Source organism: Aulostomus chinensis, chromosome 9 (assembly GCF_037954235.1).
Source record: "Aulostomus chinensis isolate RoL2024-O1b breed Wild chromosome 9, RoL_Achi_v1.0, whole genome shotgun sequence".
NCBI lineage: Eukaryota > Metazoa > Chordata > Actinopteri > Syngnathiformes > Aulostomidae > Aulostomus > Aulostomus chinensis.
The window spans coordinates 3,246,114-3,263,115 of record NC_141328.1 but is presented as its reverse complement, the minus strand read 5'-3'; the positions used below and the strand labels follow the sequence as shown (position 1 = coordinate 3,263,115).

Below are 17,002 nucleotides of genomic sequence, written 5' to 3'. Positions count from 1 at the left end.
ATCACATTTTTGTTAGTTGCCTCGGAGAAAATACAAATGTGGTGTCCTTCCTCCTCTCCTCCTCTCTCATCATCATCATCATCTTCTGCAGGTTTCTCCTCCAGTGTTTAGAGGATCTCGACGCCAACCTGCGGAAGCTCAATTCCCGCCTCTTTGTCATCAGAGGCCAACCGGCCAACGTGTTCCCGCGGCTCTTTAAGGTCAGCACCAACAGGAAACTTCTTTTGATAGCAAACCTTTGTCAGGTGTAATAAGACCAGAGACTTGTTGTTGGGAGACATCGGGATTGTACCTTCTCTTTCTCTCTCTGGTCTCTCAGGAGTGGAAGATTTCTCGGCTGACCTTCGAGTACGACTCAGAGCCTTTCGGGAAGGAGAGAGACGCTGCCATCAAGAAGCTGGCGATGGAGGCTGGCGTGGAGGTCATCGTCAAGATATCCCACACCCTCTACGACCTTGACAAGTACGACTCAACGTGTTTTCTGCTGGCTGCACTGTTGAATGACATCACCTCACACGTTGCGTAACTTGCGTAAGCAACTTGCGAGGCAACGTCATTCACGCCCACTGGTATCGACAAGGGAATGACTGGGAAATGATTCCAAGCACTTGAAACACTGGGAACCAGTTCACAACAAGAAACGGTTCTTGAGTCCCATCCCTATATGTTCCAAATCTACTTCGCAAGATATGGAACGTTTTTGTGGTCCAAGTCCAACTTCTAAAAATGAAACCACGAACAACAGAATAAGACCCTGTTTTAGGATAAAAATTGTCGTTTTGCTCTGATTGGCGGGAGTCCAGCTGCTGGTTTGAGGTTTGTTAATGAGATAAACTGTAGAAAATATTGAATCAGTGCCATTTTTCTGTCACCTACTAGACATAACATCAGAAAATCCTGCTGGACAGTTGAGCAAACTGTTATTTCAGCCATATATCAGGAGAAAGTACTTACGATGAAATGATGGTTAGCATACCTCAAAAACCAGTATTTCCATCTTATTTTTCCCCACTGAAGCAACCAAACCATCTGTCTTTACCAGCTGACGTGTCTCATCTTGATCACAAACATCTTCACTGAAAAATGCACTCAAACAAGTTTGTCATGATGTAAATTGGCCTAATTGAAAGTGATTGTTGTTGAAAACGCACCCTGTTGCTGTTCCGAATGACGGTGCTTCAACTGAATCGTCGCTTTCAACCAGGCAGCTTTGAGTATCACAGCCACTGCAGGCAGCAACACCATCTGGAGTCCACGTGGGGCGGCCATGACAGACGGCACTAAAAGCAAACATTTTAGTCTCCTTCATTGGTATTTAATAAGTTTGATTTATGAAGGGTGATGATTTTTCCATGATCAGCAAACTCTGATCAGAAAGCGGTTGATTAGAGCTGCGCTCCTGTTCCGTCCCCTCCAGGATCATAGAGCTGAACGGTGGGCAGCCTCCTCTCACCTACAAGCGTTTCCAGACCCTCATCAGTCGACTGGATCCTCCTGAGATGCCCGTGGAGACGCTGTCCGACTCCCTGATGGGACGCTGTGTCACCCCGGTGGGCGAGGACCACGGAGACAAGTACGGGGTCCCGTCCCTGGAGGAACTCGGTGAGTGAAGACGCTTTTACAGATACAGAGAAAAATCCAGCATTTAGGCAGGAGGGGGAGAATATCAGCGCTTATAAGTCAGCCGCAGTGGGAACATGAAACAGAGCTGTACTGTCGCGCAGAATGTTGTCTGAGATAAATGACCCACGGGCGAGTGAGCGACAGAGGTTCGACCGCTGGAAAGTTTTCCACGTATTCAGTCTCCTGTTAAATTTGGTCCAAGAATACTCAATAGTTTTGACAGGTATTCCGTATGATACTGTTATAATACTCGTTATAGTCCAAGAATACTCAATAGTTTTGACAGGTATTCCTTATGATACTGTTATAATACTCGTAATAGTCCAAGAATACTTCACTGTGCTTTGGGCCGTTTTTGGCTTCTTATTTGAATCAGACTCAAATATGTTTACACATGTGAAGGTATTTTGATGATTTTTAAAAAAAAAATAAACTAAAATATTAAAAGTTGAAGGATACAGTCAGAGTTTGAGGTGTATATATTGCTCTGATGATTTTTAATGTATTTGTTTCTGACAGGTAAGCAAATAATGTGCACATTCCAGTGTATCCCAAAAAAATGGGAAATGGTCCACAAAAAAAGAACAAGCACAAAATATGACGAACCCAATCTTTGTCAGATTGATGAATTTATTCATTTTAAATGACTTCAGTTCAGTTCAGTGGTGCTTTGTCCCACTTCTCGTGTTTTGATTTTGATGCAAAGCTTTCTTTCACAAGTGTTTAAGTGACGGCAAGATAAAAATCTCCCTCACTTTGCTGAGGACGGCCCTGGAAGATCCGAACGTATATTTTGATGAGAGCACCTGCCGTTTGTTCCGCTCCTCACCCTCGTTGACCGGGTGAATTAAGATGCACCTCCACCTCCCGTGTGGTTCAGTCCAGATGTCTGGTTTCCATTCACAGATGGCGACAGTCCATTCATAAACCGGAGCTTCACTGTAGCCATCTGCTGCTCACACCTGTGCAACTGTTTCATTATTTAACAAGATATTTCAGGTGTATTGAAGCCTGCAAGACGCCACACAAGCTGTTGTTTGTCCCCTGAATTAGCCAGTTAATATGTTAATCCTCTCAACCCGTGTCAGTCCAGATGTCTGGTCTCCGCTCACACAAGCGCCCCCCATTCATTCACACTGTCATTCACGGTCCTGCTGCCGCCTGCTGCTCGCACACGAGTCCTACTTTGGATTAGCTTTTCAGGTCACCTGCCAAGAGCTACTTGAAGTGGGAGAAACCCACCCGAGTACATTTTATCCAACAAAATCCTTCCCTGAAGTGGATTTAGAACACAGTTGGAAAGTTAATGGCCGCCTTGACCTTTGACCCCACGCGTGTATTTAGCTTATAAATAGAAAGCTGTAATATTTGGCTCGTATTTGTTATTGCTGAGCAGTGTAAAGCGTTGCTGAGCGAAACCTCTAGCCTTTCTCTGTCATTCACACATTTGCCAAACTCTGGCAATATTTTAAGTTCTGGCAAAGGCCATAATTCATATATACATGATTAGTTAATTACAAAACATGCAGTTCCTTTGATTTTATATTTATTTATTGAAATCACTTGACAGTCCAGTGAAATGGATTGAAAAACAAATTCAGAGCGCAGCATGTTGGAGTGTGGTACCTGAAGTGGATATAAAAGAGTGCAGCTGCAGCCTCCAGGAGAGAGTTTGGCTTTGGTGTGAAGGGGCTTGTTGAGGGGAGAAGGAAACTTCCCGTTGTTCAGCTCTGAGCTACAGCGTGGAAGAAACCTCCCTCTGATGAAGGAGCCGCGCCTCTGCTGGAGGAGGATGCTGTTCTTGTTCCTCATTTTAAGCGTCATTCAACAAATCTGTTTTCAAAAGGCTCGAAATAACAAGCAAATAACAAGTGAGAAAGGCCACCACCTGCGGACTGTGCAGCAAGGGTTTGTGGGAGTGACTGGCAGGGGTTGGAGCGCCTGCCGAGGGCGCAACATGTTGGTATACATTTTTAATGAAGCGTAGGTGACGTTACTGGCTGACATCAGTGAGACATTGTTGAATCAACCTTTAACACAGCAGGAAGTTGATTCAGACGAATGTTTGCAGGCTTTGACATCGAAGGCCTGCCGACAGCTGTGTGGCCCGGAGGAGAGACTGAAGCTCTGACTAGGATAGAGCGCCATCTGGAGAGAAAGGTAAAGATTGCACTTGCTGTTTCTGGATCTGAACGTGGATGAAAGAATGATGTGATCATCTCAAGTAACCATTTTCGGTTGAATCCAGGTATTGTCATGCTTTAAATGTTGTTCTTTGGTGTGATTATTTCATGAATTTACTGCACCTCCTCTCCTGCCCTCCTCTATTTCTTTGTCTATCAGGCTTGGGTGGCAAATTTCGAGCGTCCCAGAATGAATGCCAACTCGCTGCTGGCCAGCCCGACAGGTCTCAGCCCCTACTTACGCTTCGGTTGCCTCTCCTGTCGTCTCTTCTACTTCAAGCTCACGGACCTCTACCGAAAGGTGAGAACTCTTCTGGGGCAGTTCAGATGACGGTGCAGTGCAGTTTGACTTAAAAGATCACGCACACGTTTCGGGAAGTGTGTTTATTGTCCGTCGTCCCCAGAGCCAGACTGACCAGATGATAGAGACCCTTCTCCTGTCTGTGAGCTAGAGCAGGGCTGCCCAAATCAGGGCCCGCTGGCCAGAAAAAAAGGGTTTAATTTGGTCTGCCTGGTTGAAATATATCATTAAAATTTAAAATTAAACCATGACAAAAAAATAACAGACCTAATACCAAAATGAAGAATATATTTAAAAATTCTTCAACAATGGACTATTTGTACTGTTTACTTTCTATTTAATGCCAAAAAAAGTAGCAAGTAGCATTTTCTGTTCATGAAACCAGTAAAAATGTTTTTTTTTTTTCAAACAGACAGCCACGCTGTCATTCTACTTGTACAGAGAAGACAAATTTACCTGTCAGTGCAGAATTCCTCATCGTCTTAACGGTGGTTTTTAATTTCTGCTTCCTTTCCAGGTGAAAAAGAACAGTTCCCCTCCCCTCTCCCTTTATGGCCAGTTACTGTGGCGCGAGTTCTTCTACACCGCGGCGACCAACAACCCACGCTTTGATAAAATGGAGGGAAACCCCATCTGTGTCCGTATTCCCTGGGACAAAAATCCTGAGGCGCTGGCAAAGTGGGCGGAGGCGAAGACGGGCTTTCCCTGGATCGATGCTATCATGACACAGCTGAGGCAGGAGGGCTGGATCCATCATCTGGCCAGGCATGCAGTTGCCTGCTTTCTTACCAGAGGGGACTTGTGGATAAGCTGGGAGGAGGGGATGAAGGTGAGGAGGGAGGGAGCGAGAGTGAGAGAAGGAGCAAGTGTAAACTAAATCCGATGAACAACTTCAGTGAGAATGACAAAACAAAGTGGAATGTTGATGAGTGATTTGGGGTAAGGTGCCCTTTGGTGGGAACACAATGGGTATCAGGTCGGAGTGAAACCTGCTTGCCTCACACTTGGTGACTGTTCTGATTTTGGCTAAACCTTAGAACCAACAGCAACACTTGCAGCTGACGCACCCTCAAGCACGCAGGGGCAACTGGAATTGTAATCTGTGGTTTTAGCTTCTCTCTCTGCTTCAGTCTCCATGTTTTCATCACTGGGACCTGCAGAAAAAAACACTTTTGTAAAGTTTGATTTATTCCTCACTCCAGTACACTTTGATGCTGTACAAGTAGGACTGCACAATACTAATGATAGTTTGGCTGCAAGTGCATACATGCAGTATTCTGTCACAAGGTGCACAACAGCGCCCTCCATCCCATGAATGTCGTAACGCCGACTGCCAGAAAATCTTGTCAATGGTGGGGAAAGAGTCAAGATTTGAAAAGCCATGTCTTAAGTTTCCTTAAAGCCAACATCTAGATGGTTTGATTGTCTGTCGCCGCAGGTCTTTGAGGAGCTGCTTCTCGATGCCGACTGGAGTGTGAACGCGGGCAGCTGGATGTGGCTGTCCTGCAGTTCGTTTTTCCAGCAGTTTTTCCACTGCTACTGTCCTGTGGGCTTCGGCCGGCGCACCGACCCTAACGGGGACTTCATCAGGTGGGTACTTTTCCTGGCATCGGCCCTTGGTGCCAACTGCTGAGCCCCCTGGATGGCACACTTCCTCCCTCTGTCTTCCTGGACTACACACACACACACACACACAAACAGAAACAGTAGAAACTTTAAGTTCTGAAGGTCAAAGCCACTTAAAGGATTATTCCAGTATTTTTCAAGTCAGGTTCTATTTTCTTTTATGTGTTTGGGTCAAAATGATTAATGGGGCCAACACTTGAAGGAATTGTTCCTGTTCTCTTAATGTTAGAAAAGTAATTTTGTTTCCCATAGATCACTTCAACTCAAGCGAATGAGGAAAATTAGAGCCCGACTTAAAAAAAATAAATACAGAATTTCCCTTAAAGATAGAATGAAACATCTACTGAGGGTTACAGGCAGCAGCAACAGTCAGGAGCTTGAGCTTCAGAATCGCTGAAACACACTTAAGTTACTTTGTAACAGTCAATGAAATACTGAAGAAAATACACACACACACACACACACACACACACCTAAACACACAAGCCTGGAGAGAATGTTGTAGCAGAAAGGGAGATGGAGGGATGAAGGGGCACCTCCAGATCTCTGGGTAAGTGAATGAAAGAAGATATGCATCCTTCCATCCTCCTCTCTTTTTATTTTTGCCCATTAGTCCATTTTAACTTCTTTTTAAATTGTAGCACTTTAGTGTTTGGAATCAGGCCTGTCCTCTACACCATCAGTGTACCTCTCTGCGTGCCTTATTACTGTTTGTGAATGTCTGTTTGGTGATTGTGTTCGCAGGCATTACTGTAGCTGATGTATGTTGCCAGCAGATCAATTTTACTGAAACAGTGTAGATTCTTTCTTATCTTTCTCTGGTTGTGGTTCTGTGTTTGTGTTTTGGCTCATCTGCTCTTTGGGGGATTGGGGAGAGAGTTCAGCTGTCCCTCTCCTCTTTTTAGATTGTAGCTGATTGCTTTTAAGATGATTGATGGCTCTCACACCCCTCCACCCAGGTGCAGCCGGGCTGCTAGCCAGGGCTGCCTTGGATGGAAGTCAGGCACCGAGTTGAGAATTTGGTGGCCGCTTGTTTTTAACTGACTCGTGCAACCCCGAGGGACGGACTTTGCTCACGCCCCAGCAGCACCCTCTGGGCAGGTTTGTAACTCGGTAGCCTCTCATTTCGTCAAAAGGGATTCTGACCGCTTGGTAGGGAAATGAGAACGCATGGCCTGCATTCGTTAGGTAGACGACTATGAAGCATTTCCTGGAGGGTAGTGAGGAGAGGCGTTGGACCAGCTGTGTAGCTCTGTAATCGCCGGGGTGCACAGGCGGCGCTGGTACTCGTTACCTGTGCTATGTCAGCGACCTGGTCCATTGTCCAGGCGCTGGGCAAAGCCCCTCATCCAACCTTTTCTGAAATGTTCAGTGGTGCTCTGCTTATGTGAATGCAGCCCTGTTGGTTCAGGTGGACCTGGAGCAGTGGCTGGCGCACACACTAACACACACACACGCACACACACACACTGATTCTATTCAAAATGTGAATAATGTGTACGTGTACAGACAGAGTCCAGTGCAGGTTTTCTCATGTTAAAAATTAATATCTCACGCGTCATCTGGAAGTCATCAAGAAAGTGTTTGGATGAGTTCAGACCAGGTCAGGCTCTGCGCCTGGGCGGGTGTCCCATTATGAGCTGTTCACCAACCAGCTGTTGCGCTAGAGGACAAAGTTGCCCACACAGACCCTCTCCACTCCTGGTGCAATTCTGGCTCATGGGATTGGCTGCTGTGTGACATCAGCTTGCGTTCGTGCGTTCTGACTTTGATTCAACTTTCCCTGCTAAAACGGGACTTCACTTACAGATCCTGCATCTTCACCAAAGTGCCCGGTTTGGTCTGAATGTAGCCTCAATCACAATTCTAAGTGATACCGGTTAAATGGCTCGACACCATGAAATGCAAAGAAATTATGAAGGTCCTTAAAAGGTCTGGAATCTGAATTTTTCTATCTTTAGAATGTGATAAACGTCATTTTTGACACGGTGCTGAAAGTAGCATGAGCGTCAGTCTCACCTTTTAGTGTGTTTTATAGAAATATATGTATTAAACACTTGGTTTTAATATCAGAAAAACAATAACCACCAGTGCAAACTGTGATTTTATCACAGCTCACTCAACTCATGTGTGTGGATTTGGTGTCTGGACCAAACAGCATCTTCCCCTAGAGGTAAATTATTAAAATTGGCCCTGTTGACACAACTTTCATCTAATTGGGGTACGTTCAGTGTTTGGTTGAAGAAATGAGCTTTTTAAACTCTAAAACCAGGAACTTTGTGTATTAAGGCTTTTGACTTAGTAAGTAAGTGAGCAGTAAATATGGCTTCAGTTGTTGTGCTGCAGTCTTACACGCTGAATTTGAATTTGAATGAATTTGCTCTGCAGGTAATTCATAGACTACAGTTTTCATCGTGCAACATACGTTTCAAATTGCATTCACAATAGTTTTGAAACATTTAAAGTTTTTGTACCAACTGCTACCGAAAAAATTTTTTGTATCTTCGAAAGATGTTAAAAAAAAAAACCAAACAAACCTGAAAATGTCAAATGCCTCCATCTTATGGTTTTAGTCAAATAAGCACAGACTGGAAATACAGCTCAGGGGTTTAAAGACAAGCACACGCTTCACACACGTAGTTCATGCAAAACACAAATAAAGAGACCAGGAGCCAAAACTTCACCTAAAGTTATGATAAAACAAGATGAGGAGGGAACACACACCCGTTCCCCCTGGGTGGGGCAGGAATGTTGGCAGAGGTCTGTCTGTACTGACATTACACAATGAAATGCTTATAATTTCAGGTACCCTACATCTGTAAAATAGAAAAAAGTGAACTTAAAAAAGTGCATTGGCTAAACATAAATGCAGAATACGTATGAAATATATAATGATGATAGGCTCCGCCCCCCCACCCCCGCCCCTGCCACCCTTAACTGATGAGCGAAAATGGATAGATGGTGTATTTATAGAGGAAGAAGCTCTACAGTGTTGTATTTTTAAAATCTACCTCGCTAGTTATATATGATCGTGAATTCTTTAACTTGCATCTGCACACACAACCTGTCTCACACACACACACACACACACACACACACACACACACACGCTGTCCTCCTGCTGTCCTCTGTAGGGCTGCTTGTTCCCGGCAGGTCGCGTGTCTTCCTGGCAAAAGGGTTGTGGTCCCTTTTGGTGAAATGAGTGGACCCCCTCGTGGGCCAGGCCAGAGGGTGGTGCTGTGGCTGCGATAGGGGACAGTCAGCAGGGGGGGCCCTGGGCCCGCTGACCATTTAAGACAACCACTACAGTCTGAAGGGCACAGGGAGTAAGCTTGAGCTCTTTTCTGAGTCCTCCACTGTCTGAATATTGGGGTGGGAGGTTGGTTGGGGGGGGGGGGGGGGCTGTGAGGTATAAATGAAGACTTCTGTCATCGACTCAGAATTATTTTGAGGAGACACTTTGCTTAAACATGTGGGTGCAGAACTCTTAGAAGAAAGAAAGCAGTAAATGCTCAGGTGTGTTGTGTTTTGTTTGCCGGCGCTGCCCGGCAGTCCAGAGGGAACCAAAGATAAGAAGCTTGTCTTTCTTTTTATAAGGTAAAATCCCTTTTTCATGGTTTGACAGAAGGCTAAAATATCCTCGATGGCAGAACTCTTCCACTATACACCTGCTCTGGGCAGGGTGGGGTGATGGGGTGGGCTGCGGGTGGGGTGATGGGGTGGGCTGCGGTGGGGTGGGGTCAATACACTCTGCTCTCTAACGGCGTGTTACAGTAGACGTCTCCTAGCATCTCCAAACCAATCCGCAAGGATCACTCTTGTGATGGGGGCGATCTCTGTTGCAACCGGAGCGCCATCCATCGTGTGCGTGTTGGTCCACAAGGCAGCATTGCCCCCACCCCCACCCCTCTCTCTCTGCCTGTCAGCGCTGCACTGTGCCACTTCCCACAGTTGCCCCCCTCCTCTGTCCTGTCTGTCTCCCCTCCTCGGACCTGGTAAGGTCGGACCCAGTGCTCTAGGTAGGTGGCCTCTCTTTGTCACATGGAGCAAATCCAGGACAGCGCAGGAATCAAACCTCTGGCAGGCTGGAATGTGAGATGTTGAATTCTCGTTGCAGTCAGAGTTACTGGACTCATGTCTCTGGTGGATTACACTTTTATTTTTTGGTGTCTGTGGTGTGGCTGCTTGCACACTCACTTCCGATACATGTTGTTTGGGACCACAGCCCTTCGTTTTCTATCACTTTTGGACCTGGTGCACTGTTATGGTAACTTAATTCAGTGCCAGAATCTCCAAATGCCCATAGAGTTTCAAACTTGCAGAGCAGTGACTTTGTATTCATGCTCTCATGTACCGTAGCCATACTGTGCAGTGTCGTGGTTGTTTGTAGCTTTCATTTTGTAGCAGCTATTTTCCATGATACCTGTAAACATGAAGTGCTGAGGACCAGCATGCTTTTATCAGTTACACAACATTCATGGGCTGTGTATATGTATCATAGAATACAATGACACAGGTCTGAAATTTGAGAGAGATCATAAATTATAATCAATGCATACTCATGAAAGAGATAACAAAAAAGGAAACTGCATGTAATTGAATAGTTTTTCTTTACCTTTTTCCAGTATTGCAAAGAGTAGAAGCTGTATTGTATGTCAGAATTTTTAGAATTTTTTTTTTTTAAATTGACTTAATTTAAGATATTCAAATATTCTTGTTTTTTCCTTTTGAATAATACCAGATTTTTCACTCTCAAACCAGATTTACGCTGTTTATCTTCCACATCTTTCTGACACAAGCCGGCGTTCCTAATGTCTCCCTGTGCTTCCAGACGATATTTACCTGTCCTCCGAGGTTTCCCCGCTAAGTTCATCTATGACCCGTGGAACGCTCCCGAGTCCGTGCAGGCAGCTGCCAAGTGCATAATCGGCGTCCATTACCCCAAACCCATGGTGCACCACGCAGAGGCAAGCCGGCTCAACATCGAGAGGATGAAGCAGATCTACCAACAACTCAGCCGATACAGAGGACTGGGTAAGATCAACACCCCGAATGAGCATGGAAATGCTCCTCTCAGATTTGTGTCCTCTGGTGTGTCGTGTCTCGTGATTCAATTGTTTGTGCTTCTGTCACTCAAGACATTTTTATGACAGAGTAGCAAAGGGCAGGGTGCTGTTTGACGTCATAAACGGTTCGTGTCTGAGGCTTAGAAGTTACCACTTCGCTGACGTCACTTGGGAGGAAGAGTCTCTTAAATACATTTTTAGCCGTCAGAGGCACTCGTAGCCTTTTCCTGAGAGAGGTTAGGAAGAATCTCTCTAGGACAGTGGTTCCCGAAACCCCTGGGCCGTGGACTGGTCCCAGTCCGTGGGTCATTTGGTAACTGGCCACACAGAAAGGATAAATAACTTACGTTGTTGCCGGTTTATTAATTATCTGAGCCTGAACGATATTTTATTTTGAAAATTGACTGGATTCTGTCCGTGACATCTGTCTTTGACGCATGTCATGACGCTTTTCTCAGTCACATTACGGCTAAAATTAAACCCACAAGCTAGCAAAATGGGTAAAGAAAACCCAAACATATTTCTTTGGAAAACGTCTCTGCGAAGGAGAAAAGGCCCAGTGAGGAGACAGAAGAAGAGCCTACGACTTTTTTTGGAAGAGACTGAGCCTCCATCCTCCCAGCTGGTGCACAATCACCAGTCTTGTGGTTTGAAAGAGTTCCAGCGCTACTTCCCAACCGCAAAAGACCCAGGAGCTGCAATCGAATGGATCCACGACCCATTTGTCAACAAACCAGGTGAATCCAGCATGTCTGTGCAAGAAGAAGGTGAACTGCTGGAGATCGCAGATGATGGCGGCCTTAAAAGTAGTAGACAACGACTCTGCCGGTGTTCTGGATTGAAGTGACGACAGAAAACCTCGAGATCACCACAACAGCGCTGAAAACCCTGTTGTCCGACATCTCATTTGTGTGAAGCGGGGTTTTCTGCGGTGACCAAAACAAAAGTAGGACCGGAGACTGGACATCAGCCGCACACCTCGGGTGTCATTGGCGCCCATCGCTCCTCGATGGGACCGTCTCGTTGCAGAGGAACAAGCTCAGGGCTCCCACTGGTTCGGCGGTTTTAGTTGTATTTTTCATGCACTTGATTTTTTGTTTTTGGTTTTTTTTGTGGTGTATCTTATTTTGAACTGTGACCATATGTCACCGTAGCGACCAGAGCGTTAGGGGTCGTGTTATGTTGCTGGCTCGATGTTGCGAGGACGCTGCTAATAAAGTTGCAGTCAGGTTTGTTATTATTGTATTTAGAAAAAACACAGGGTTCATGCAGGTCGCATCATTTTATTTTGTTGTATTGTCGCCACACCTTTAAGGCTGACCCGTGAAAATATTGTCTGACATTCAACCGGTCCTCTGGGAACCTCTGCCCCAGGATACTTACTCCTCATCTGTTCTGTGAGAAGTTGAGACAAGAGCTTCTGAGGTTACGGTCCTGGACAGTTGAAGAAAACTCAACAATATTAACAAAAGTTCTGTGAGAAAAAAGTTCTACAATCAGCTGATTTTCATCAAGTTGATGTTGGTCTGTCTCAAACTGGACTTTTAAAATACGTGCAAACGCCACTAAAATCAGACTTTGATTTTGTTCAGTTGGACGAACGTACCTCGATGATGCTTTATGTCAACGAAGGACACACTGTGCGTGTGTTTGTGTCAGATGTTTGAAAAAGTCAATTATTGTGTTAATTTGACTAACGTTTAGTTATCGTGTTGATCTGACTGCCTCTTCTTTTAAAGTGTGACCTGGCACGTGTGCGCCGTGCGCGGTCCATCGGTTCCATTGTAGTATTTAGTCCACAATTCAAACAGGAACCAAGCAATGTGAGCCTGTATAAACAAACTTAATGCTGTTTCAGCTCCAAGGGAGTTGTCTGTTTTCTTTTTTAATCGCTGAATTTAAGTCCCCTGCAAGAGCTGATTTTTCTTCTATGATTCAAAAGAGGAAGCAGACAGAAGTTGGAGCGTGACCAGGTGTAGCCTGGGAAACTAGCATGTGAGACCAAGAACCTGGAACTAAAAAAAAAAGGAAATAAATCAAGTGAGAAGTGGCGCATCCTGCTGACACTGAACTTTCCAAGTACCTGTCAACATTACTGAAGTCGTTGTCATCTGATCTTTCCAGTGTCGGACTGACATACCTTGATAATGTGGCATCCATAGGTCCCAGTAGGGTCTTTAACCTGGAACCCTGACAGTCCTCACTCAAGCAGCGTCACTTATCATGGCAGGTGCTGAGGCAAGAGCAAGTCTCTGAATTCGGGTCTGCAGTCCAACTGCTTGCTGACTTGTTTGGTATGCGACGTAAAAGGTGAACCAGAAGAGAAGTCTGTTTACAATCAGGGGCAAATCGCCACCTGCTGCTCTGGATTAGGATCCATAAGTAAATTGATTCTACTCAAGTTCTTGCGTACTGGAACAATGACGGCAGTCCAATGCGATGGCCTGATCCAGCTCGTGCTTGCAGCCGTTAACCTGATGAAAGATTTCTGTTCAGAGTTCTTGGTGCAGCCACAGAAGTCGCCCTGCCCTCATCAGTAGCAAGAATCCAGATTTAAAACGCTGGCCTGACCTTTCAGACAAATGTGCTCCGTGTATCTTTATCAAAATAAGGTGTGCGTGTGTTTGTGTCTTTCAGGACTGCTGGCATCAGTGCCATCCACCAATGGGAATGGGAGTGGAGGAATGATGGCCTACTCTCCTGGAGAGCAGCAGCAGCCAGGGACCAACAACAGCAGCAGCTCACATTGTGAGTCAGATTTGTGTGAATTACATTGTGAGGTTTCGTGAAATGTCTTGCAGTTACTGCAGTTACTTAAGCCTGATTTATGCTTCTGCGTCGCGGCAACGCCGCACCGACGCTGTCGACGCCGCACTTACGCTGTCGACGCGGCCCCTACACCGTAGCCTGACGTGCACCTCCAAAAAATCCTGACTGCGCGATACGCCGTGACGTGAATGTCAAGGACTGTGATTGGGCCGCTCAGAACGTCATTTCCGGTTCAGCACAACAACACCGCCATTTTTTAAGTTTCTGTGGTGAGAGCTACACGCAAAAATGGACCAAGAAAGGGTAGAAAGGGTTATCGAGGAGGTCCGCAAGTATGACCACCATTACAACTCCTCTTCAAGGCACTATAAAGACTGCCAAATGGCAACAGTTCGTGGAGGGAGATATCGCGAAACACCCGAAACCACACAAAGATAAAGCCACACCCCCTAGCGGCTTGGCGGTGAATTGTAGAGCAACGCGTTCCCTCAACACAGAACTTCGAATGCTCAGTGACGGCGTAGGGTCTACGCAGGAGCACAAACCAGGCTTTAGAGGCATAAATAGATCACGTCTCCTTGTGTTCCTCTTCCCTTAGTGCCTGGAGTGTCGGGGAGTTCTGTTGCAACGGGTAACGGCAGCGGGAGCATCCTTCTCAACTTTGACAGCGAAGAACATTCGGGGCCAAGTGGTGTCAGACAACAGCGAGTGCAGCCACTGCCACAACAACAGCAACAGCATGGTAGGCGGTCAGCTGACAAAGGCCATTTCCTGTTAACATGCGTTGCTTTTTTTCTTGTTGCACACGTGGCACCAGATGTACACACTGATTGGAAAAAGGCCCAAATCCCACTTTCCCACTTTTTTGTTTTTTTTGGGGGGGGTTGGCATCATGTTACAGAAACGTGCTTCGCTGGTTTTCACCCTCTGATCCATTTTCAACTCAGACAAAAAGATCTCGTGATGATTTTTGGAATTCAATCCTTGCTTTTTGTCTCATTGGATGTTACTTAGTTTTTTTACCCTCTGAAGTCCCGTCTGATTTGTAAACAAATACCGGTCAGTACTGAAGAGTTGGCGTTGGCGGTGGGGATGAGTTATGTCTTCATGCTTGCGTAGCCACGAGTCACACTAATTACTCTGTTGTCTCATCTGATTTCATCTTAAAACCTCAGCAGAGAAGAGTTTATCTGACTAAGCAAGTAGAACGTATTCATGTATTTAATATTTAGAAGGTGCGATGCTGCAGTTGAAGGGGTTTAAGGAGGTAACTGATCCTGGATGATGGGTAGGATGATGGATTGTGTTTCCGAACAAACTCATAACAGCAGGAAAGGAACCGATTACTCGCTCCCATCTCTGTATCTCATCTTAGCTGCGTCCATGTAAAATTATCCATCCATCCACTTTCTATACCGCTTATCCGTTCAGGGTCAGGGGGGTGGAGCCTATCCCAGCTGACACTGGGTGAGAAGTGGGGTTCACCCTGGACGGGTCGCCAGTCCATCGCAGGGCCATCAGGAGCAACTAGGGGCTCAGTATCTTGCTCAAAGACACTTGGACGTGGTCACGGGGGGAAGTGAGGATCGAACCAGTGACCCTTCGCTAGACAGCCCCTCGACCTCCGAGCCATGCCGACCCCCATCTAAAATTACAGCTGTAAAATTTGAGGATAAAATCTGGGTGTTGAAATAGAGGCTGCACTTGTGACAGCTTGCTGGAGCTGCTTTATCCCGTTTGAACCTTCTTGTTTCATTCTCTGAATGCTTGGTCGAGGGGCATGCGTGACCGGTGCCAGCCAGAGCCGGTGGGAGTGCAGCTTTATAACCGTGATGCTTTACACTAAAGTCAAAGTAGAAAGCACATAATTCAAAGTGTGTGTTTCCTTTGTCTGTAGCAGGATACCACTCAGTGCCAGACACCAAACAGACCATCACCAGCAGCCGACTCTACCACGAGTTCGCTGTGCCTCAACACCCGGGTATGAACCAGTCCAGATCTGAAGCAATGACCCTTCCACAGATGGTTGTTAGTCACAAATCCTAATATGTCTGATTTCTAATGGGCCATGTTTTTCCTCTGACTTGCACATTCAGGACTCCTGCACACCAGAGGTGGCGTCACAGGAAAGCGGGAGCGCGAGTCAGAACGCGACGGCTCGGGGGAGGAGGACCCGGCATCCTGCTCGGTGCACAAGATGCAGAGGCAGAGTGCAGAGGTCAGCCAGATTCTCTTCTCAGGGTGGTTAAAAGAACACTGATGAGGAAGAGGAAGCCCTTTAGCCCAGGTTTTATGATCTATTTGATAGCCGGGCGCAGAGTTAGGCGGTGCTGTAAATGCCATGGTACTAATCATTTGTGTACTTTTGCATATTTGCTCTATGAAGGATCTAGCTGGCAAAATTCACCTTTTTCACAGATGCCTTTTTTTTTGTTTGTTTACATTGCTATGAAATGTCAAAATGGCTCCTATGAGGAGGGTTGAACAATAATTTATCACCCAGGACTCAAGTATTTCCTAAACCAGCTCATTACATACAACTTTTAACAAACCCTTCATAAAAACAGGAAGGTTTATCCTGTGCTACCGAGATCTGGATCTTGTGGTGAAGCGTGCCGTTTAAATGCAGGAGCAGTGCGAATGGAATGTAGCTTATTTTTATGCTAGACATGTTTTTGCATTTGCACGATGAAAAGCTGTATTTTGTTGATGGTGTTTTGTGTTAGGAAACAACGTTGCAAACACAATTCACAGCTAGAACACACAAATTATACTTTCGCCTTTGGCAGGAAGTTAGCGCCATGGCAGTGGCGCCCCGACACATCTATGTTCACACTGCTTCTGAGATGAGGCCACATGCAGCACAATACGAATGTTAGGGCTTTGTTTTTTTTCAGTCTCCACACAGCACGTGAACCATGAGTGAAATATTTGATGAAAGTTGCCATGACAGCAATTGTTTGTCCCTCAAGTGACTCACTTGCCAAACTACACTCCCACTACAAGGTTAGTTTATCTCTGGCCGACAGCAGCAGTTTTTCATGTCGATGTTAGTAGACATGAAGTTGCCAGGCTCACAATCACACACAAACAAAACCGGTGTTTGGATTCAAGAGTAACTATGCAAATCAATGGCCATGGGAGAAAAAAAAAAGAGGAAAAGACCAGTCACTTCTCAAATGCTTTGACTAATGGTATTGATTGAAGCTACGTGGGCAGTTTAAATGCTAACTGAGAACAAACACGGCCCTGAAAACTCAACGGGTTTTTATGTGCTCCAGTTTCTCTGGGGAGAACATGATGAGGTACTTAATTGGACTACCCTGGTTGTCCCAGTGGACAAGACTTTAGTTACTTCCCTCGCTCCACCCCTTCCATGTTCCAAACTAGCTAGCTAGCTGGTATTCACGCAGTAAAAGACTGTCAAAAACAAC

The 17,002-nt window shown here is 45.8% G+C and overlaps 1 protein-coding gene across 2 annotated transcripts in view; it reads left to right on the top strand.

Moving 5' to 3' along the window:
* Positions 1-17,002, top strand: part of LOC147255421 (cryptochrome-1-like) — a 38,394-nt gene that overhangs the window by 15,827 nt on the left and 5,565 nt on the right. Inside the window, exons 3-14 of one of the 2 annotated variants that reach the window (XM_086213135.1) lie at positions 92-200; positions 320-462; positions 1,418-1,602; positions 3,695-3,783; positions 3,967-4,107; positions 4,625-4,936; positions 5,546-5,697; positions 10,565-10,767; positions 13,437-13,547; positions 14,167-14,310; positions 15,469-15,549; positions 15,665-15,786. In XM_086213135.1, coding sequence (XP_086069261.1) covers positions 92-200; positions 320-462; positions 1,418-1,602; positions 3,695-3,783; positions 3,967-4,107; positions 4,625-4,936; positions 5,546-5,697; positions 10,565-10,767; positions 13,437-13,547; positions 14,167-14,310; positions 15,469-15,549; positions 15,665-15,786 — 1,792 coding nt within the window. Of the gene's footprint in view, positions 1-91; positions 201-319; positions 463-1,417; positions 1,603-3,694; positions 3,784-3,966; positions 4,108-4,624; positions 4,937-5,545; positions 5,698-10,564; positions 10,768-13,436; positions 13,548-14,166; positions 14,311-15,465; positions 15,550-15,664; positions 15,787-17,002 lie in introns of both variants that reach the window. The other variant, XM_086213134.1, reaches the window with a different exon arrangement.